General features: G+C 36.7%; 1 protein-coding gene across 10 annotated transcripts in view; it reads left to right on the plus strand.

Moving 5' to 3' along the window:
* The window catches only part of ST7 (suppression of tumorigenicity 7), a 377,376-nt gene that overhangs the window by 108,339 nt on the left and 245,052 nt on the right, over positions 1-23,985 (plus strand). For 3 of the 10 annotated variants that reach the window (XM_077115533.1, XM_077115442.1, XM_077115774.1), the window contains exon 3: positions 20,730-20,811. The exons of the other annotated variants lie outside the window; for them this stretch is intronic. In XM_077115533.1, coding sequence (XP_076971648.1) covers positions 20,730-20,811 — 82 coding nt within the window. The remainder of the gene's footprint in view (positions 1-20,729; positions 20,812-23,985) is intronic. 10 annotated transcript variants of the gene reach the window in all.

The following is a 23,985-nucleotide window of genomic DNA, read 5'->3' on the forward strand; positions in this document are numbered from 1 at the left end:
GATTTGTAACAGTACTTCTCTCTAAAAATAAAGGATGTCATTTGTCACTTAAAAAATTAAATTAGAACTTATATTTTAGAATCTTTTCTAGTCCTTTGATATTGCTTTAGCTAATTTTCAAAATTCTCAGACTGAAAAGCAAGATTTAACAGATTAGATCACCTGAAATAGTACTTTTGGTATATGCCTTATAAATATGTATTTTTAAACATATATGTATTTTTAAACATATATGTAATGTTAAAAGTAATATAAAATCACCCCACCTCTTTTTTAGAGCAGTTTATGAAACATCAGCCCCGTGCTAACCCCTAGTTGACTAACGCAGTATTTTGAATGCTGTTTAATGAATATATTTGATAGAGTATGTGTTCCACTGAGTTTTTTTTTTTTTTTTTTTAACATGGGCAGGCACTGGGGATTGAACCCGGGTCCTCTGGCATTGCAGGCAAGCATTCCTGCCTGCTGAGCCACCGTGGCCCGCCCCCACTGTGCTTTTTAACCATTTTTTGTTTACTTGTATCTTTTTTTGTTGGTCTCTGGGAGTCCTTTGTTAATTTTAGAATATAGCACAATGCTTAAGAATCTGGCCTTTGAATGAGACAGACAAAGGAACTAGGCTTACTTTGTTCTTTGGGCATCTTTTCTCTTACCTTCAGTTTATTATTTCTGTAAAATGGGTATTATGGTTAACCTCATGGGGTTGTTGTGGTGTTTAAATGAAATAGGTGGAGTGGCAAGCCCTTTTCATGGTTTTCCATGTATATATATGGTATGTATATTTGATATAAAATAGGCATAAGTGGAGCTAGAAACAGCAACATCTAGCATACACAAATGAGAAAAGAATGAGAAAAAAATTGTTTTGCGTGGAAAAAGTTGTTTCTCATTGTAGAATTCAAAATTTTGATTCCTACCATTTAGCAGCATACTTTCTAAGGAGACAAGATGAATGAAACTATAATTCATACATATATATACTTTATGTATGATATTGATTTGTATACATATGATCAGCTCTTTTGCTTCTCTTTATACCCTCAGGTTTCTCACTTCTAGTTTTGTTCGCATGGGTTTCTGTAATAGTCAAATTAATTTGTAGCCCTAGCTCCCTTTCTTCCCTACCTGGGTCCATTCTATAAGTGGATTTTTTTCCTTCTTTTGTCATTGATGTGTAACTGACATGCAATAAATGTTCAAATTGTTTAGTTTAATGAGTTTTGATAATTATACACATCCCTGTAACCACAACCAGAAATAGGATACAGAATATTTCTCACTCCTTAAAGCTCACTTCCTTTGTTTCCAAGCAATTCCCCTTCCCAGTATTTTGCCTGGGACTTAATGTATATAGAATTACACAGTTTATATTATTTTGAGTGAGCTGACTCGTTGATCATGTTCTTCAATGCTCAAAACACTTTTAATGGTTCTTCATTACTCTTTTTTCCCAATATCTTATACTTACTGTTTGCATAAGTTACTTTCTACCATTTTATGATCAACTTATCTTGGTCTTCATTCCACCCCCACCACCAGCATGTCTAGACCCCGGGAATCGAACCTGGGTCTCTGGCATGGCAGGTGAGAATTCTGCCACTGAGTCACCGTTGCACCACCCCTTTGGTCTTCATTTTTAAAGTGCTTCTCTTATAGACAGAAAATTATTAGTTCTGATGATCTGCCTTTTAATTATGTTTATTCTATTTGCATTTAATGTAATTTTTGAATATACTTGAGTTTAAGGCTGCTATTTTTTATATTTGTTTTCTATATGTTTCATTTATTTTTGTTGACACTTCGCCTTTCCTCTTAAAAAATTTTTTTTAAAAGCATTTTTCTTGAGTTCTAGCACTTTAAAAAAAACATGGTCTGGGGCGTTCCCTCAGGGAAAGTTTTATATAAATGCTATGTCATCCATTGAAGTAATCTTTTTTTAAGTTTGTTTTTTTTAGATAAGTTGTAGTTTTATAAAAATCTTCATTGCTTTTTAAAGTAAATATAAGTCTGCCAGGAATTTCAAAGCTAATCCTCGTATAGTCCCAACTTTCCTTTCTAGGCTTAGCTCTCACTGCTCCTCTGTGTATGCTACAGCCAAACAGAGCTTATTTGTTTTTTCCTGAGTGCCTTTTCCCATGCAGGTTCCTCTGTTTGGATCTACACTTCCCCTATACCTTCACCTGACAGATTTTCTAGTTTTTCCAATCTTAACCACTCTTTGAAGTTCATCTTAGGTACCAGTTACTCCAAGAAAATTCCTGACTCTCCTAAAGTCATCATTCTTAACCTCTGATCACACCATCGTCATTGTCACATATATACTTCTTCAGAGCAGTGATTCAGAACAACTCCTTTTCCAGCATCATTTCTCCCTTCCTCCCCTAGAACCATTGACCCCATCAAGGAGCATCCCACATTTTTGAATACCCAATTGAATTTTATAACAGAGGGAGTATAGATACGAGTTTGTGTGCTCTGAAGTCAGACTTTCTGGACTGAAATCCTCCTTCCTCTAGTTGCATGACTTTGGGAAGATTTAGTAATTTATCTGGGTCTTAGTTTCTTCCTCTATAAAATGAAATACAGATATCCCATTTTGTCATGGGGTTCTTTTGAGTTTTAAATGACATAAAATGATTATTACCTACTAAGGGCTCAATGAATGTTACCTATTACTATTAGGTATTATATTTAGAATCATTTATGCCTTGTCATATCCTTCTAATTGCATTACATTTCCCCTAGGACTGAGGTTTACTCATCTTGATGTCTACCAAACTAAATACAGTAATTTGTCCATTTAATAGTTTGCTGATAGGAGAGTATATGATGTGTTGGGAGTAGGTGGGGTAAAGAGTTATTTAAAGACAGTGATTCTGGGTTTTATTTTCACCTCACCTAATACCTGTTCCTAGTTAATCTTATCTCTCCAAGTGCCTTGTTTATTAAAATAAACACAGTAATATCAATGTTCTTGTCTTTATTCAGAAAGCTGTCTGAAAACATGAATTCATTTTTGTAATGGTCATATCTTAACTCATCTCAAGTTGATATTTAAGGGAGTCTTTCTAAATACAAATAGTTATTCCCTACATTATTTGGTTTAGAGCTTAGTATTTTTGGAAACTTTTCTTATTATACGTATCTGTATTTCTTAGCCTTTGTGATACCTTGATATAGATGTTGCACCATGCTTTGAATCGTTTATCTCAATTTAAATGGATTAGGTGGCCTTTTCTTCTCTAAGTAATTTGACAAATTCTTCTTTGTGCTTACGTGAAATGAACAATTTATAACTGTTTAAGGAGGAATAATAGGGAGATAAAACACATACAAGTTTGAGTTTATTTTTTGGTTTGTTTCTTTTTGGCTTTATATTATCATATGCCAGAAGTGTTTTTGTTTGACTGAATAAATGAGGGACAGGCATCTATCATTGCTTCCCTTTCCAGTGTTTATGCGTAGTACGAAAGACTTTTACTGTGGTGTTGCAGTAAGCCTAGTTTCCCTACAAGCTTTCACTAGGCAAAGGGGTTTTGTGTTTATATTTGATTCCATGCATAGGATTGGAGAGCTCTATTTTTTTTAACATGAAATACCCACATCCCTGAGTCCTCTGGTTTTCTGCTGGGGAATCATCAGCCACATACTTGACAAGTTCATTTGTTTTTGAATAAGAATAATAATGGAAATTGACCTTTGCCAGGCTCCTCCTTTGTTGAGGAAGTTGGAGTCTGCATAACACCAGCTGTGTGTGATGTGAGCGGAACAATAATTCAGGGATGCAGAGTATGCTGGCCTTAGTTTCCTGAAATTATGCATTGATTTCTTTTGTAAATAGAATATTTCAAAGTATGAAAGCACCATTTTACCATTTTCTATTTTTAGTCTTTTTTGGGGAGGGGTGGCGAAGGTTTCTTTAAAAAGCAGATAATTCATGGGCAAATTTACATTTTATCCAGTACTTAACATAAAATGCACACCTATAGCAGAAATATTAACTGATGAATGTCTTAATTTCATAATTGTCAGATCCTTTTTCTTTGTGGCTTTTTCACTTTTAATAAAGGAAGTATCTTCATTGTAGCCACTGCTTCCAGCTTGAAAACATTTTTTCAAACATTTTTCAGTAGATAAAAGTGCTTTTTCTTTGGCATTGAGTATTTCGTAGCTTCAAAAAATTTAGGGTTAACCTTTTTTTCTGAGTGAATTCGTTGTAGGATAGACAATTCTCAATCCATTAGTTCAAGATACAATATGAATCAGTACAAGTATTTTCTGTATCCCAACTAACCAGAATTGGGAATTCTTACAAAACATACAAAGAAATATTGATTCATGCCTATTTCCTAAATCATTCTGGAGCTTTCTTAAGATATTAGTGTCTTAAGCCTGAGAGACTGGTTTTTCATTTGTATTGCATGGGACCCCAGAAAGCATCATGTCAAGGACTGGGGATAGTGAAACATATATTATGAATCTGTGGAATTGATTAATCTGAACAGGAAATTACTGGGTATTTTAGTCATTTAGCTGACTGGACTTATAATTTTTTTTATAGCTATTTGAATTTCAGAATCAAGATAACTGAGTGCTGTGGACTTTCCAATTTTCCTTTTAGGAATGGTGGGAATATATTATTTTATTCATTTTTCATAAAACTATTAAAACTATCCATTAGATATTTAGCACATTGTGTTACACTTAAAGATTTTTTTTTTTTAAATATTGTTCTTAGGCTCCCCGAAGGCTTTTTTGCTAGCCTATGATTCTGAATATGGAGGGGGAAAGAGCAATTGATGATACGAATAAGGCTAAGTACTAGCTGACTAGGCTATACACTGCTTGTTTCCTTACCAGCTACTGAGAAAACAAGACGCGAACATATAATCCACCTTTTCAGAGAACCCTGTTACATGCAGAAGGGAAGCTGGGGTGGCAGTTATCTTTCTGTGGGGCAACCATATACAGTTTCACATTCATTTACTTTTTTGTCTGTCTGTTTCGGGTTTTGAAACAATGGTTGGTTGCTTAATGATAGTAAAATGCCCTGTGTTTGGTGGAAAAGTCCCATTGCTTGAATCTCCCAGTTGAACTCCTGTTTAAAATCTTTTCCTAGGGGTAGAAGTAGGTGTGATAAAGTGTTGAACTTTTTTTTTAGGACATTGTTCAGCGCTTCGGCCTAAAAACCTGTTATAAATTCTTACAAAATTCAGCAGTTCATTTCCTCTTTCTTCTAACCAGATTTAAAAGCTCTTGGCTGGACCCAGCATTCTGGCTCTAAGAACCTTGGCCGTACAAGCAGAGAGAGCAGCTCTGCTCCAAATAGCTGCCCTGGAAAAGCTGCATGGATAGCCTGAGCAATTTGACTGAGCCATGTTTTATGAGGCAGTGTTTCCCTTAAACACTGATATTTTATGCTGGTGATTAAAATAATTTGGCATTTGAAAGTAAGGTCCCATAACCTTGTATTTTGTATGAAAATATACAACATTGCATTTTATGTTATGCCCTTAATGCACAGTTCTACCACAAAGCTTCCTGAGGAGAGCCAATTTCAAAATAAAGAGGAAAAGATTTTATGATATCATTTAAACTAAGCAAGGCACTCAATTGTAATAGATTGGAATAAGGTAGAAAAAAGACAAGCTAGTGGCAAAATGATTGATCCAAACAGGTTGACCCTAGTCTCTTACCACTCATCACCTCTTACAGTGATTGGATCTGAGTTACCAGTATTTGTTTTCTTTCAGAATCAAGATAATTGAGTGCTGTTATTCTTTCAAATTCTCCTATGGAAATGGTGGGAATATATTACTTTATTCAGTTTTCATGAAACTATTAACGTTCAGCACATTGTGTGACACAAAAATTTTTTTATGTTCTTAGGTTCACTGAGAGCTTTTACTGCTAGTCTGTGATTCTGAATCAAATGAGACATTTAATTATATGGCAAATAGCATAATCTTGAATTTCATGAAATTATTTCTGGATAAGGTTGACTCCAATATATGACATTATAGTCCAGCTCATTACTTTCCAACATTTAAGCTTTCGACTCAATGGTAAATGGATGCTTTGGGAAATAACTTATTTCTGAAGGCTTCTGGGGGGACATTAGCATAAGTCTATATAGGAACAAGAGCTACCATAACTAAATCTGCATTGAAATACCTGTTTCAGATTGTTGTGCTCAGTGTGTGGAGATGTTGAGTGGTTTTTTTAATATAAGCTCTCATTATGTTATGTTCTTTAAAGGGGATTAATGGAGGCACAGAGCTTAATGAAAACTGAGAACTACAACCTTAAATGATATATATCTGATGATAGATGCTAGACACTAAAAAGATAGTCTAAGATAACTTTTCTAGGGGGTAATTAAAGGTAGATCTAATGTGATAACTTTTATAGGGGATGATTAGAATACATCTAATGTGATAACTTTTCAAAGAATTTACCTTGTAATGATCATCCCTAAACTCACTGGAAAAGACTCCTGGTCTACCAACCAAAGGGAACCACAGTGACTGGGTAGTTTGGCAGTTCAAAGAAAGGCTTGTTCTATCTTGGTTCCTACATTAACCTGGGCTAAGTGGGCCAATTTTAGTCTTCCTTTATAATTATTTTTCCCTAGTGGTCAATGACTGATATTTACTGACATTTTCATTTTTCAAGCTTAGGGTGAGAGCTGTTTTTTAAAACATGAAACTGTTTTAATTTTTTAAATATACTTCTGAAATAATATTTTATCTTCTTAACACAGTGGAGTTCATTTTTATTGTAGAAATTTTAAACAATACAAATAATGAAAGAGAAAGAGAGAAGAAAAAGAAGGCTGTGAGTTTTGGAGTCAGGCAGACCTGACTTTAGCTTTCCTCTTTACTTGGCAAGCGATCTTTGGCAGTTTTATTATCTTTCACTAGAGGACAGCAAGAATGCCTATAAAGTTGCTGTAAGGGTTCAGTGAGATGGTCTCTATAAATGGCTTAGTACAGTGCTTCACGTATAAGAGTTCAGTGTGTGGGTATACAAGTATAAATGTGAATAACATGTATTGAGAACGTGTATGTTAAGCACTATACAAGGGATTTACACTATATGTAGATACATAGATATATGTAAAGATGTAAGTGTATTTGTGTAACCTAGTGGACATCTCTATCTCTGTCTTTAAGCAGTGTTCTATGCTCAATAAATGGGAAATTTTATGATTATTAATAAAATGCTAGATTCGCCCATTAGTGATAACTTCTCTTAACATGTCTTAAAATAGTTGTTGAGATATTTGTGTAGAAAAGTTATCATATTGTATAAACTACTTTTCACTCTGCTTTTTAAAATTTAACAATGTTTTATAAATACCTTTTGCATAGTGCCAAATTTAACAGCCACAGAGTATTGAAACTTTTTTTTTAACCAATCTTTTGCTAATAGTTATTTAGGTTTTTACAAATTTTGCTTGAATTTGTGTTTCTTTTGCATATATTTTAAAATCTCTTTGTCTAAACTTAGAAGTTGTAAAGACATGGAAGAGTGCAGTAATATCATTTACTATCTCCCTTTTATGTTGAGAAAAGAGAACTTTGTATTTTATTTTTAAAAATGTATGTTCTCCGAAAAAGATTATGTTTTTTGTAAATGAAAGGTGGCTGAAAATGAATCCCACCTCTGTACATGAGCAGTTCCTAGGTGGTCATTGGAGGCTTTGGTTAGAATATGATCTGCCTGGCTTGAACTTAGACCCTGGCTTGAGATCCTGTACCAGCTGGTCTAGCCCTCTCTATGGTCAGACCACATTGCCAAGCCTGGCCAACCATCTCTCAAATCTTGGGCAGTAGTCTCAAGGAAAATCTGTTGTGGGAGCTAGAAGAGCCCGAGGAGTGTTCATCAATAATATGCTTTTGCATGAAAAACAGTTGGTTATAAGAGATTCAGACACTGTCAGTTGGTGAGTATACTGGTTTGAATTTGTTGTGCACCCCGAAAAGCCAAGTTCTTTAATCCTCATTCAGTATTGCTGGGTGGGAGCTTTTTCATTGTTTCCATGGAGATGTGACCCACCCAATTGTGGGTGGTAACTTCTGATTAGACGGTTTCCATGGAGATTTGTCTCTACCCATTCAAGGTAGGTTGCTTACTAGATAGAACCTTTTAAGAGGGAACCATTTTGGAAAAAGCTTGAGAGCCACCAGAGCCATTGAGAGCCACTGGACCCCACAGAGCCAACAGAACAGACAGAGCCCCAGGGAAGCCTTCAAGAGAAAGTTAGCAGATTTTACTGTGCGCCTTCCCAGATGAAAGAGAAACCCTGAACATCATCAGCCTTCTTGAACAAGGTATCTTTCCCTGGATGCCGTAGATTGGACATCTCTATAGCCTTGCTTTAATGTGGATGTTTTCACAGCCTCAGAAGTATAAACTTGCAACTTAACAAATTCCCCTTTTTAAAAGCCATTCCGTTTCTGGTATATCGCATTCTGGCAGCTTGGAAGCTAGGACAGTGAGTAAGCGTATATTTACTGTATATATAGTAAATCCCCTCTCTGAGTAGCACACCAGTCTCTTGGAAATGGTGAGGGTAAACTTTATTTTGAGCACTGGAATCCTAGCTAGTGATCCAGTTCATTCTTTACCAGCTGGGTCTGGATGTTCTTGTTTGTCGGTATGGAGTACTACTTGGCATCAGTTCCTCTTGGGAAACTGTCACTGGTGGGACAAGTTGTTGATATATTTAGACTTTCATATTTAGTCACCTATGCAGTAATATCATTGCTGATAGGCTCTTCAATTATTTTTGAATTAATCTAGTGCCTTGGAGAATATTCTTTGTTAGTTTCGTTTTTACAGAATTTTGTTCCATAGAATACATACCAACACACCATCAAACCTTATTATTCACTTTTTTATCCCTCTCCTCTTCTCTTTCCATTTCTTTATCTACCACACCCCTTCCATTTTTTCTGGATTAAGTCACTGTTACCGTAAGTAGAAGATGCTTTCTGAAATGTTCAAGGATTTCCGTGGGGAATAGCCTTCAGGGGCCTTGTGATGTGAAGAGTCTGAAGATGAGCAAAAAGCCTGGGTGATATGTATGCAGGGGTATTAACTGATTTCTGTTTAAGGGGCTTAGAAATATGTCATTCTGAAATGGAATGAAATTCTGCATATTCATTTTTCTATACTGAAAGTGAATGTAACTTTAATAAATGAGCAAGCAGATTGGTTATTCATTGCAGATTCTGCTGATGCTGGAGTGTTAGGCTTTTTCCTTCAGTGAAGCGTACAAATTTCTAGGAGTTAGAGGATCATCTTATAGCCATTAAATTTATTACAGTTGTAGGGCAGTGGCATGGATAGTTTTAAAAAAGAATTAATACTAGCAAAGAATGAAGACCTGCGAAGCAGTTGGTATTGGGAGAAATTATTTGATTATTGCTTAATTCTAACCAGAATGCTTCTCTCTGTTCTATATATTTTCCTATATATTTTTTGGTTGCATTATTACTTTTGACATGTATTGTCTTCTTATATGTTGTCATTTGCAAGCTGCCAGAATGTGATGTACCAAAAATGGAATGGCTTTCAAAAAGGGAGAATTTATTAAGTTGTAAGTTTATAGTTCTAAGGCCATGAAAATGTCCAAATTAAAGCAAGGCTATATAAATGTCCAATCTAAGGCATCTGGGGAAAAATACCTTGGTTCTAAGAAGGCCGATGATGTTCAGGGTTTTTCTCTCAGCTGGGAAGGCACATGGTGAGATCTGCTCGTTTTCTCTTTATCGGCTTCCACAGGGCTGTGTCCTTTCTGTTGGCTCTGTGGGTTCTGGTAGCTCTCAAGCATTTTCCAAAATGGTTCCCCCTTAAAAGGCTCCAGTAAGCAACCCCACCTTGAATGGGTGAAGATACATTTCCATGGAAACAATCAAAAAGCTCCCACCCAGCAATATTGAATGAAGATTAAATAACTTCACTTTTCTGGGGTGCATAACAGATTCACATTGGCACACTATAAGCCCACTTTTATCTTCTTTTTTAAAAATCGCTCTTCTCATGCAAAAATGCCCCTTTCCTCTGCATAAAATTTTTCCTGTTTTCCCAAAATAGGTGTATAGGCTATTTCAACAAGGCATATGTTGCCTTAAAGAAAAACAAGAAAGTACTTTTGCTCAGATTATATGCTCATACCTATTTTAGGCAGAATAATGGCCCTCCAAAAATGTCCATGTCCTAATCCCCAGTACCTGTGAATATGTTACATTCAATGGCAAAGGGGAATTAAGATAGCTGATGGAATTAAAGTTGCTAATCAGCAGACCCTGGGTTATCCTGCATTATGTGGATGGGCCCAAAGAGTGCTTAAAAGTGGTGGAAGAAGGGTGTTTTAGTTTGAAAGCTGCCAAAATGTGATATACCAGAAACAGAATGGTTTTTAAAAGGGGGAATTTATTAAGTTGAAGTTTACAGTTCTAAGTCCTTGAAAATGTCCAAATTAAGGCAAGACTATGAAAATGTCCAAAGTAAGGCACCAGCAAGAGGTTACCTTCACTCAAGAAAGGCCAATGAAGCTTGGGGTTTTTCTCTCAGCTAGAAGGGCATATGGTGAAGTCTACTAGCTTTTTTTCCTGGCTTCTTGTTTTATGAAACTCCCCTGGGGGCGTTTTCCTTCTTCATCTCCAAACATCCTGGCTGCGTGGGCTCTAAAGCTTCTTCCAAAAACGATTCCCTCTTAAAGGGCTCCTGTAAGCAACCCAACCTTGAATGGGTGGAGACACATCTCCATGAAAACTACCTAATCAGAAGTTACCACCCACAATTGGGTGGGTCACATCTCCATGGATAATCAAAAAACTCTCACCCAGCGATATTGAATGAGGACTAAAGGACATGGCTTTTCTGGGGTACACCACAGATTCAAACCAGCACAGAGGGCAAAGAAAAATAAGAGTGATATGATGTGAGAAAAACTCAACTTGCTCTTGCTGTCTTTGAAGATAGAGAAAATGAAAGCCGTGGGCTTAGGAACATGGGTAGATTCTAGAAGCTGGAAAGGACAAGGGAACGGATTCTTCCTTAGAGCCTACAAAAATAAATGCAGCCTGCCTACACTGATTGTAGCTCACTGAAACCCATGTTGAATTAGTGAACAACAGAACTGTAAGGTAATAAATTTGCATTGTTCTAAGCCTGTGTATTTGTGATAATTTGTTACAGTAGCAACAGAAAACTAATACAATATCCTACAAATAACCAATTACGCGTTTAACTGTTATTCTCAGTTTCTTACGCTTACATTTTGAGGAGACTGTACTTGGCCTAGACATAGTGGCTATAATAAATTGGGGCTTTATTCCCTTTGAAAATGAAGTTTAGAGGCAGCATGTCTGAGGCTGGTATTGTGACTCTATGAAATTATTAAGTACCCAGGTTCCTTTTACCACTGCATTCCATCCTCTTAGTCACAGGATTGTTGCTGGGGCTCCAGCCATCATACCTGTGTTCCAAGTAGGAAGAAGGGAAAGGGTACATGCCAGCTATCTTTCTGTGTCTTAAAGAGCTTTTCTGGAAACATCTCATCTAGTAAGGTCAACTTATATTTCATGTTTAAGGGATATTGGGAAAGGTATCTTTTTAGGTAGGTATATTGTTTCTTTGAATAAAAGTGGGGTTCTGACACTAAAGACAGAATGGATATTGTGTAGGTAATTGGAAGTCTTTACTCTGGCTCGTCTCTTCCCTCCTCTCCAGAGGTAGCCATTGTCACCATATTTTTGTATAATCTTCCAGAAATAGTCTTACGTAGTTAATACACATGGGTATATTTTTTCCTCTCTTTTTGGGGGATGGTGGTGGTGCATAGTCCAGGAATCGAACCTGGATATCCCGCATGTAAGGCAAGCATTCTACCACTGATGAACCCTTTTTCTTCTTTTTATTTTATATAATTGGGAGCTTACTGTCCATACTTTCATATTCTTTGAGTTTTTGCTTTTTAAATCTGCTGCTTGAAAAACATGTAAAGATTCACATATAAATGGATTGCATTCCTTTTGAACAGCTTCATAGTATTCTTTTATGTGATTCTACCACATTTTATTTAAATGGTTCTCTGTTGATGGACTATTAGGTTGTTTTCAGTTTGGGCTATTACAAGTCTTTGTGAATTTACACAACTATATTTGCAGCATAAATTCCTAATCAGTTAATGAATTTAAAATTTGGATAGTTATTTCCAAATTACTCTACGAAGAGGTCATTCAATTTATATTCATTTTTAAGCTCTGAGACTGTAGCGGTCTAGACTGTAACTTGATTTTTAGTGACAATGAAGTGGAAAGTACAAGACACTAAGAGAACGAGATTAGAATTTATTTTTCATTAAATAAAATGCCAAACATTATTGAGTGATTGCCAGGAGGGATTCTTTAATGGTCCAGATGATCCTGGGTTTGAGAGTGGTGTGATGCACGATACTCAGAGTGCCAGTATCTTGCAGCCTAGTTTCTGTGGGCATGACTGTGCAGCCATAACAGAGCAAGCAGCGTCTGGGATACTGATGGACTTAGAAACACAATATTTAGCTAGTGTGCATGATTTCTGCATGCAGTTGTTTTGTTTAGGAAATATGCAGCTCTTTCTAGAAAGAGCAGAAGACTCTGGCATATCTTGATTTTGCAATAACAGTTAAGATGCTTAGTCTCAATAGCAGGAAAAATCGTATGTTACTTTTAGGCCCCTTAGATCCCATATAGCTCCTTTCCCCCCAAGAATCTTCCTTAATATTATCAGCAATAACATTTGATAATACCTGCTGCACCTCACTCTCACCAATTCTGTATATTAACAAACTTTTTAAAATGACAGTTCTACCATTTCCCAGTTCTGACATTAAGATGATTACATAGTTTTCTCACCTGTAAAACAAGGATAATAGTACGTAGTAAACATGAACTGATTTTACAATTATTATTACTGTTCATCTTTGTCAGTCTGGTGGGTGAAAATATCGTGTGTTAACTTGTATACCTTTTATTATGAAGGAAATTGAACATTCTTAAAAATTAGTTTTTTTCTTATTGATGTATAATAGATTGTTTTATAGTAAGAAGAGTAATCTTTTTTCTGCCTTGTATTTTGCAGTTTTTTTTTTTTCAATTTGTCATTTGTCTTTATTTATGGCATTCTTCTCAGGCAAAAATTGTTAGTAATTATGTAGTCAGGTTTATAAGTTTTTTTTCTTCTTCTTTTTTTTTTTTTGTGTATGTGTATATGTGTGTCTTGCCTGTGAAGACTTTCCCTTCTCCAAGATTGAAAAATACATGTAAACCTCCCATATTTCCTTCTAAGATTTTTATACTTTTACTTTTTCCTTTTGAGTTTTTCATCCACTAACGGAATTTTTTATTTTTTATTTTTGTTTTTTATTAGAGAAGTTGTGGGTTTTCAGAACAATCATTAATAAAATACAGAGTTCCACTAACAGATTTTTTTTAACATTTTTGAAATTGTGAATATAACATTTATACAAAAAAGCAGTACAGGGCGGGCCATGATGGCTCAGCAGGTAATAGTGCTTGCCTGCCATGCCCGAGGACCCGGGTTCGATTCCCGGTGCCTGCCCATGTAAAAAAAAAAAAAGAAAAGAAAAGAAAAAAAGCAGTACATTTCAAAGTACATTGTAACAAGTAGTTATAGAACACATTTCAAAGATTAGTGTGGGTTACAATTCCATAATTTCAGGTTTTTCTTTCTAGCTGCTTCAAGACACTGGAGACTAAAAGAAGTATCAGTATAATGAGTCAGCATTCATACTCATTTGTTAAATCCTGTCTTCTCTGTTATAACTCCTCCTTTGATCCTTCTCCCAATCTTTATGGGTATTTGGGCTATGCCCATTCTAACTTTTTCACGTTGGAAAGGGCTGTTGACAGTATAGGACAGGAGGATGAAACTATGGAACTGGCCCTTCTGGGTTTCAGGAATAATCTGCCTAGGAACCCTCTGGAGGTTGTAGATTTCTGGAAAGTAATCTTAGTACATGAAACTTTTGTATAACTTTTTGGGGCTTAGCAAATCATGGTAGTTCCCAATATCTAGCTGACGCTTACGTAAAAGTAGGCTCCAGAATACCCTCTCGACTCTATTTGAACTCTTTTAGCCACTGATACCAGATTTTGCTACATTTCTTTTCCTCCTTTTGGTTGGGAAGGCATTGTCGATCCCATGGTGCCAGGGTCAGGCTCATCCCTGGGAGTCATATCTCATATTGCCAGGGAGACTTCCACCTTTGGACATTATGCCCCATGTAGAGGTGAGGGTAATGATTTTCCATGCAAAGTTGGGCTTGCGGGGGGGGGGGGTGTCCACATCTGAGCACGTAGGAGGTTTTCTGGAAGTAACTCTTAGGCATAACTGTAAGTAGGCTTAGTTTCTCTGCTACAGAAATAAGTTTCATAAGAGTAAGCCTGAAGAGAAAGTGCCAGGGGTTTCCCTGGTGGGAAAGTTTAATAGTTCCATATTTTTTCCACAGTTCCTGAGGGACTTTGCTAATACTTTTAATTATCTGCCTAGGTACTCTTAGATATATCCAGGTATTACATTAAGCTAAACAGAATTACAGACCCTCATTCTCAGTCTGGGCTCCATGTGTTTGGGTTGTTTAAATGAGCTATCTAGACAGGTTGAGTGCTACAGAAAATAGGTTTTGGAAAAAATGAACATCTCTTCCTTTGGTCTCCTACAGTAGGTAAAGTTCTAAAATACAGACAATATCATCCTTTACCCTGTATTCTGATTTACCTTAGTCCTGACCCTATTAACTTCATTCTTATCTCTAATTGAAGCCTGACCTCTTTTTCAGTTTCTTTAACAGTTGTTGCATATAGCAATGCTGACTTTCAGAGGTATAGAATTCCAACTCTAAGTCTTAGGTGTCTCGCAGGTATCCAAAATTCCAGGGAAATACCAGATTATACATATATAATGCAGCATGTCAAAATCTAGAAATAACATTTACAGATCTGGGCTAAATGTGATTGCAATAAGAGCTTCCAATCCCAGTCCCAGTTTTCTTATAGATATTTTGTAAGAGAGACTACACAATATTTGTTCTTTGTGTCTGGCTTATTTTGCACCACATAATGTCCCCAAGATTCATTCACCACATAATGTCCCTCATGTTCGTTTATGACTCATGACTTTTTCTGTAGCCACAAAATATTCTATCATATGTATACATCACAGTTCGCCATTCTGCTTCCCAGTCAGAAAGGAAAGAGGATTGTTGCAGTTTTGATTTATGTTTGCTGTGGAATGTTTCATTTTAGAGGAAGGGCTTAGCCAGGCATGAGGGAGGTGTAAGACAGTGAAGAAGGGTTAGAGGACTAATTTGATCATATCACTTATTTGTTTAAGAACCTGATGAAGTCAGAACCATTTGAGAGCTTAACAAGAACCAGTCACCATCTAGGTGCTTTATGTACTAAAGTTAGATTCTAAAGTAGGTTTTATCATCCCATTTCACACAGAAGGAAATGGATTCAGAAAAGTCTAAGAAGCTCATCTAAGATCACACAGCCATGTGAGAGCTAAGAATCAAACTCAGGCATTCATAACCCCAAAGTTAATGCTCTCGTTTATTGATCCAGTCTCATTTCATTTACACATAGACATCTCCCACTTCTGTATCTCTAGACCTATAGACCTTTGTAGTCTAGACCTCTGTACTGAACTCCAGGTCCATTCATCCAGTGACTTAGTTGGTATCTCCAGGTGGATGTCCCATATACACCTCAAACTCACCATGTCCCCAAACTCCTGATTTTCCATGCCTCCCCTACCTATACTCACCTGTTTGTCCCCTTCTCAGTCATGACTGCTCCATCATCCCAGTTGCTCAGGCCCCAAATCTTTTTTTTTTAATCACATTTTTTTTATTGACAAACAAAATAACATACAAACATGAACATTCTTAACATACAAACCATAGATGGTGTACAATCAGTGGCTCACAGTATCATCATATAGTAGTATGTTCATCATCATGATCATTTTTTTAGAGCATTTGCATACCCCAGAAAAAGAAATAAAAAGAAAAAAACTTGTACATACCATATCCCTAATCCTCCCTCTCATTGACCACTAGTATTTCCGTCTACTCAATATATTTAACGTTTGTTCCCCCTATTTTTTTCTATACCCCTCACCACTCCCTTTCATTGATCACTAGTATTTCAGTCTACTCTATTTTAACATTTCTTACCTCTATTATTTATTTATTTATTTTTAATCCACATTTTTTATTGTCTGTCTATACCATAGATAAAAGGAGCATCAGACACAACGTTTTCACAATCACATTGTGAAAGCTTTATCAGTATACAGTCATCTTCCAGAAACATGATTACTGGAACACAGCTCTACAGTTTTAGGCACCTCCCTCTAGACTTTCTCATATACCTTAAACTAAAAAGGGAATATCTATATAATGCGTAAGAATAACCTCCAGGATAACTTTTCAACTGTGTTTGAAATCTCTCAGCCACTGATACTTTATTTTGTCTCATTTCTGTCTCCCCCTTTTTGGTCAAGAGGGTTTTCTCAATCCTTTGATGCTGAGTCCCAGCTCATTCTAGGACCGGCTCCAAATCTTGAGGTCATTTATGACCTCTTTATTTTATACCCTCCATGCAAACTCTGCCAAAATCTTGTTGGCTTTATCTTCAAAATGATCCACCATTACCATCTTCTGCCTGGATTACCACAAAGGTTTCCTGACTGGCAGTCTATTTCGAACACATGAGAGAGAGCCTCTTCAAATTGATGTCAGACATTGTCACTCTTCTGCTCGAATATTCCAGTAGCTTCCTTTCACCCTCAGAGTTCAAGCCCCACAAGATCTGGCCCAATTACCTCTCTGATCTCACCTTCTATTACGTTTCCCTTCTGCTGACCTGCTCTGGCTGCACAGACCTTCTTGCTATTCTTTGAACAGACCAGACACCCTGCCACCTTAGTGCCTTTACATTTCATGCTCCCTCTTCCTGGAATGTTCTTTCTCTAGATACCTGCTTGGCCCACTCCCTCATTTCCTTTTGCTCTTTACTTCTTCTCAGTGTGGCCTACCCTGACCATCTCACTTCCTGGCACTGCCCATCTGCCATGCATTGTTTTATTTTATTCCATAACACTTACTACCATACCCTTTGATTTCTCGCTCTTAACTGAAAGTTCTGTAAGGGCTGGAATTTTTGTCTATTTGGTTCACTGTTGTATGCCTAGCACTTACATCAAGGCCTGGCAAATTGTAAGTGATGAATAAAATCTGTGAATGAATAAGTTTATTCACAAACATGTACTGAGCTCTGCGCTCAGAGCTCAGGATATAAGGGACAGCCTTAGCTTTTAAACTTTTAGTCGATTCCATTCCTTTAAGATTTCTACCATTCACTTACAGAGAAATCAAGTTTTAAAGAGGTTGTAACTTGCCTAAAGTTACATGGAGTTCCCAGTAGTGAAATGAACTAACACACATTAAGCAGTTGCATTATACCAGATGCTTCATATAGATAGAATGCATTCATTTACACCTTAAAAAAGCCCCATGAGGAATCTGTTATGTCCATTTTGCAGATGAGGAAACTGTTTCAGGGAGATTATGCACCTTGCTGAAAACCAGCCACCACAAAGTGCCTTAAGGAAGGTCAAACCCATATCTGTTTGTGGTTTTTGCACTTGGCCACACTCCCTCTCATACAGTACCCCACTGCTCAAGGGGTGAGCCCTGTTTCCTTAACATGGCATATAAAACCATTCCAATCTGTATTCACCTGCCTGGGGAGCCTTTGTTTCTCTTTCTTTTCTGTGATACTATCAAATCCAGGCTCTCTTTAAAGGCTTGCTTTTTACCTAGTAGGTCATATCCTTGTAGAGTTACAAAGCTCTGCAAAGTCTTTTTCATCCAACTGAAATGCCTTTTCTTCTGTTTTCTGCTTGGAAAATCTGTGTTTGTCCTTTGAATCCTATATCCTTCCTTATGCTTCTTTTTAGCTTCTTTTGAGTAGGTAGCTGGCCACTGCATACAGCTTCCCAGAACGCCTTCATATAGTGTGGTAATTATTTATCTCTTCCAGTAAGATCTAGTTAACTCACCAGAAATGGAGCCGCCTTCTGTTCTTCTTTGCCTTACCGATGTCTAGGACATGGCCTAGAATATAATATATATTAAGTAAATGTTTCTTCACGTAATGGTGATATGAGGTATAATGTGTAATGGAAACACTTAAGGATTTTGAATTTAAAAATGGAAGATAGGTCTAATCTGAGAACAGTCTAGAAGATATCTCAGAAATACTCTGTGGATGAAATACTCATTCATATATTCATTCCTATAACATAGGTGTTAAGTGTATTGACTTTGGCACTGGACAGATCTGGGTTCAAAACCCAGCCTTGCCACTTGCTTTGTAACCTTGCCAAGTTTCTTGTCTTTCTGTGTGTCTGCTTCTTTGTATATGGAATTGGGGAAATGATACTGGTACCTACCTAGCAGGTATGTATTGCTGGGTGGGTTTAATATAAAGTGAATGCCACATATTAAATACTAAATACTTATCTATAACCTGAACTGTTTTCTTAGGAGGTGGTATTTGTACTACAAGTCTAAAGATTTAAATTGCATTGAATAGATTGAGCAAAATACTAAATTAAGGACATCTGGCATTAAGATAAAAGCATGCCACTTGTTTTGGGGGGTTGCCTTGTGGGCCCATGCCTTTAGAATTATTTCTGCCTCACATCTTTTTTTTTTCTCTAGATAGACCCCTCATTTGCGTTAAGTTGAGTATTTTAAGCATTTAAACAAAGAGGATATAGAAATATAGTCATTATTGCAAGGAAAACAGTTGGGATCTGAGAGTTGTGTGTTTCATCAGAACTTTTTAATTTGGTACAATTTAACTTAATTATAGGCATGTGATAATGTTGTTTATGAGATGGGGCAGGGAGAGGTTTTAGCAAGTAGAGCATTTGATTGCAGAGCTGAAGTTCATTCAGAATCTGTCTAGAGGCCCCTGTGAAATGGCATACACCTGACAGAATTATGTTTAGCGAATACTCTAGGAAAATTTTAGGACCATGCAAATGTACATGTCCAGCTGCAATGTGGTTTTATGTTGATTTGGAGTCTGGTACTTTATATGTTCTGTGAATTGTTAGATAACTTCCTAGGCTTGCAATAATTAAAAGATTTGAAGCAAATAAATGTAATATGAAGTCTGTATCTATTTGAAGTAAATAGATGTAGTATGAAGTCTATCTGAGGGTAGGTTAGCCAACTTAATACTAGGTGTTTGGAGGCTGGGATATATTTTATAGTTATAGGCAGCATGCCAAATTTTTATTCCAGAAATTGGTCTCAGGAACATGCAGAGAAAATGAATGCAGAAGTAGACAATGACTTAAGAAGTCAACTTGGAAGTTAGGGATTTATTTTCCCTATCTTGCACTAATTATAGAAATACCATAGATTATAGATGAAACAAAATATTCTTCAATTCATTAAGACATATTATGCTTAGATGGTGTAGTAGTAAACAAAATAGAATGATTCCTGCCTTCATGGAGCTTTTAGTTTAATGGATAAGACAGGCAATAAATAAACAATGCTTACCAAACAGGGTACAGAAATCATGGATAATTGGGAGCCTAATTCAGATAAACTAGTCAGAGGAAGCCTTTCTAAGGACTTGAGAATGAAGCTGCAGAATGCCAGAAAGTGAGCCTTGTGCTGTAAGAGCATTTCAGCGTGCGCAAAGGCTCGGAAGAGGGAAGAGCTTTTGGGTTTGCCAGTTCAGGAAGGATGTTGGTATGGCTGAAATGATGAGCAAGGTTAGAAAGGCAGAGGAGAGTTAAATCATACCAGGGCTTGGATCCATGAGTGTATGGGAAGCCACGGCAGGGTTTTAAGTAAAGATGCATGTTTGTGTTGTGTTGCACGTTAATAGGAGGGAATAAAAGGAGGAATGGAAATAGCAGACTAGGTAGGAGGCTCTTGTATAAATCCAGATGAGAGAGAGCAGTGGCTTGAACAAGTGGAGTGGTAGAGATGGAAAGAGAAGGATATATTCAGGATGTATTTGGAGGATAAAACTGACAGGGCTTGTTGGATGGGATGTGGGGAGTGAGGGAGAAGAAAAAATCAAGGATGACTCCCTTGTTTCTAGCCTGAGAAACTGAATGGATGGGAGTACCATTAATCGACATAGGAAATAGAAAAGCACATACCAAAAAGGCCAAGGGAAATATGAAGGCTGGCAACCTTTAGCAGAGTCTACACCCACATGGTTTTATTCCCATTCTGTTGCTTTTTGCCAAAATAAAAGCTTTTCATCTGCTGCAAAACTCTTTGAATGCAGTGCATCCTCTGTGTCATCAATAATTTATGCAATGTTCTGGAGTAAAAGCAGTAGTGTCCAAGGCCTTGTGATTCCGATCTGGCTTCCCAGAATATTTCACAGGGCAGATATGAAAAGGAAGTTTTTTAAAACTCTATCACTTATTACTGTGGTACGATTCAAAGGGCCATAATTAAATTAAAACTAAGGTCACTCTCCTTTTTCTGAGTGTGTAATTTAACGATAAAGGATGTTTTTTTCCAGAACCTGTTTTTCACCAATCCCTGTATCCTATTAATAGGAAATTAAATAGTTTGATTGTTGTGTTTTTACTTTCAGATTATTTTTTCCCCCATATGCACCATCAGAAAGGATTTGGAGGTATATATCTTTGCAGCCTTCAGCCTGACATTGGTAAAAAGTAATTATTCTCATTCTTATTCTTTTAGTAATAAATAAATTCTTCTTGTTATAAATATTATATGTTCATCATAGACAGTTTGGAAAGTATAGAAAGTTATGCAATCATCTGTAATCACAATACCATAAATAATATATCCTTTGAGCATTTTTCATTTAACATTCTAAGGCTCTTCTTTATCTTGTTAACAGTTATTCAAAACAACATTTTAAGTTGTGTAATATTTGGTGACGTGGAATATTTAATCATTGTTGATCACTCAGGTCATTTGCTATTCTTTGCAAAGCAATTTTAAGTTAAGTAAAAAAAGCCAAGCATTTTTGCTGAATACAGTTTGCTAACAAAAGAAACTAATACTTCTGTATGAACCAAAATAATTTGTTAAAGCCACTATACTTCTCCAGGCACCTTTAGAATGATTGGGGCATCTGAGCAATAATAGTATAAACCCTAGTCTCCTGCTCAGTTGTCCCTGGACTCTTGGCTCTTGGGCTCTTAGCTCTTGCAGTGATTGTGTGCGCTGGAAAATGCCAGAGTCATACATGGACTCCCTTTGCTAGGCTTCCTCCTACCCTGCTCGGATTATTACCGTGTTCCTTTGCAGCCTCAGTGTATTTTCATTTTTTGCTGACATCCCTGAATCTTGCTTTAGATCACTGGCTGGAACTAGGGAGAGAAAGGAACAGCCTTCTTACCAGAATTTTGGGTTGCCGAATTCTTCATCCTCAGACCACCTCTACAGTGGCAGTCCCTCAGGTCTGGGAAGGTTGCTTCTGCCATTTATCCACTCAACAGCTTTTACTGAGCATCTACCAAGTTCCAGGAATTAGCTAGATATGGGGGATACAATGGTAAGACAGATGCAGCTGCCCTTAGTTTATGCTTGATGGAGAGTTCTAGGCAGGATAAATTGCTATGTATGGTTTTGGAGGATGATGTACCAAAGCAATGTTCTAGATAGTTCTGACCTTAGGTAGTTTTCCCACAGTATCTGAGCACTCTCTCCATATTTATATTTTGAAACCTGTGCACATGTGTGTGCATGCATACCTCTCTCACCCTTACACACCCCTTTTTCAATAGCATGAGCTGCATCTGTTAAAACTGTAAATTGAAAGACAAAAAACCATGATCATTGAAGCAAGGGCATTGCTCAGTAGTTAGGCATCTCTCTGCTGGCCTTTCCTGTTCTTGGAATTGTCAAGGTGGATTGGTCCTCAGGTGCCACATGCAAGTCTGTTTTAATTCTTTAAGAGCAGATTAGGAACTGCTCTTCCACAGTGTGCCTATGACAGGATGTCCTACGTTAAAGGTGTAGGTGAATGGAATAGGGCTTGTAGTTTGACCAGAAGATGACATTTATTCTTGTGTTTCCCTCTTCCTCTTCTTAAAAAAACACCATTAAAATGTAAGTGAGTTTGTCCTTTGTTTGGTCATTCCTCTTTTATACTGGGTTTCTACTATAAATGTGCTGTGCTTGAGGGATGGGCCATTGTCTTTTGTTTTGTTTATTTGGTAATTTGACAAATTATTGTCATAGGTGAGGAACAAAACAGTTTCACCTGGTAATGTTCAACGTGAGCATTTTCCCATCTTATTAGTTTTTAGAAACTAATGATATAATTGCTATTGAACTCTACTGGGCATATCCGGGAAATGCAGCTGACAAAATTAATTTGAATTTTAGCAACACATCCATTTCGAGATATTCCTTTGAGAAAGTAAGAAATATAGGCTGACTACAAGGAAAAGCAGATGAATTAGAAAAGTTGGGTATTATTTAGTGGTGAAGTGGTATAAGGAACCCTGAACATGCTTTCATGGATCCTAAATTAACATTTTTACTTCCCCTTACATGGCCTTGTATAATTTTTTAAATGTATTTATTAATTAAAAAATTAAGAAACCAAATAAAACATCACATATATAATCAGTAATTCACAATATCATCACTTAGTTGCATATTCATCATTTCTTGGAACATTTGCATTAATTCAGAAAAAGAATTAAAAAGACAATAGAAAAAGAAATAAAATGAACACAGGAAAGAAAAATAAAAAGATTATACCCACCATACCTCTTACTGCTCGCTTTCACTGATCACTAAATTTCAAACTAAATTTATTTTAGCATTTGTTCCCCCTATTATTTATTTTTATTCCATATGTTCTACTCCTTTGTTGACAAGGTAGATAAAAGGAGCATCAGACACGGTTTTCACAGTCACATAGTAACATTGTGACAGCTGTATCATTATTCAGTCATCCTCAAGAAACATGGCTACTCGAACACAGCTCTACATTTTCAGGCACTTCCCTCCAGCCTCTCCATTACATTTCGAATAACAAGATGATATCTACTTGATGCATAAGAATAACCTCCAGGATAACCTCTCGACTCTGTTTGGAATCTCTCAGCCATTGACAAACCTTGTATAATTTAATAGTAATAATCATATATGCATAATAGTGAGTGACATTTACCTAATAATTCCTCAGTCACTAAAGAGTAATTCACTATACTAAGGAGTAAATTTGACAGTTTCAATCCTCTATGAGATGCAGGTGTGCTGTCTCTCCCCAATTTGTATGTGAAGAAACTAAGGTACAGAGAAATTGAATGAATAATCCTGATTCCCACAGCTCATCTTTGCTGGGAGCGAGATTTGTCTGCAGGCCATTGTGACTAAGCATTCTATGCTACAGCCACTATGTAGTATTTAACCTTCAAAGTCCCAGTTTCCTCTGTTGGGAGTTTATCTAATAAAATACAGGTGCTGTTGGTATTCCAATTTTGACAAATCCCAGTCTCCCCTCTTTCTGGTACTTTTCCTTTTCTTAATTCAAAATTGGCATTGAAACTTTTTGTTGCAGTTTAATAATCCAGGTGAGATGAAATGTTGTTTTGTGCCAGGTGATAAAAGGGTTTCAAGCATTACTGAGTCTATCTCTTGCTTAGAATTGTGAGGGTTGCATGAGATAAAAAGAAATAAAATAGAGGAACGTGTTCAGTAAATTGGAAAGGACTTGCACATATAAAGGTTTCTTGTAGATGCTGGTGGCATATTGCAGAGTCCTAATTTGGACCTTGCGCATTTCAACATTGTGTCAGTATCTGGGATGAATAAATACATAAGGAATGCTCATCATCTGTTTGTGGGTGATCTAAAGTGGT

The sequence above is a fragment of the Tamandua tetradactyla genome, chromosome 1 (assembly GCF_023851605.1).
Source record: "Tamandua tetradactyla isolate mTamTet1 chromosome 1, mTamTet1.pri, whole genome shotgun sequence".
NCBI lineage: Eukaryota > Metazoa > Chordata > Mammalia > Pilosa > Myrmecophagidae > Tamandua > Tamandua tetradactyla.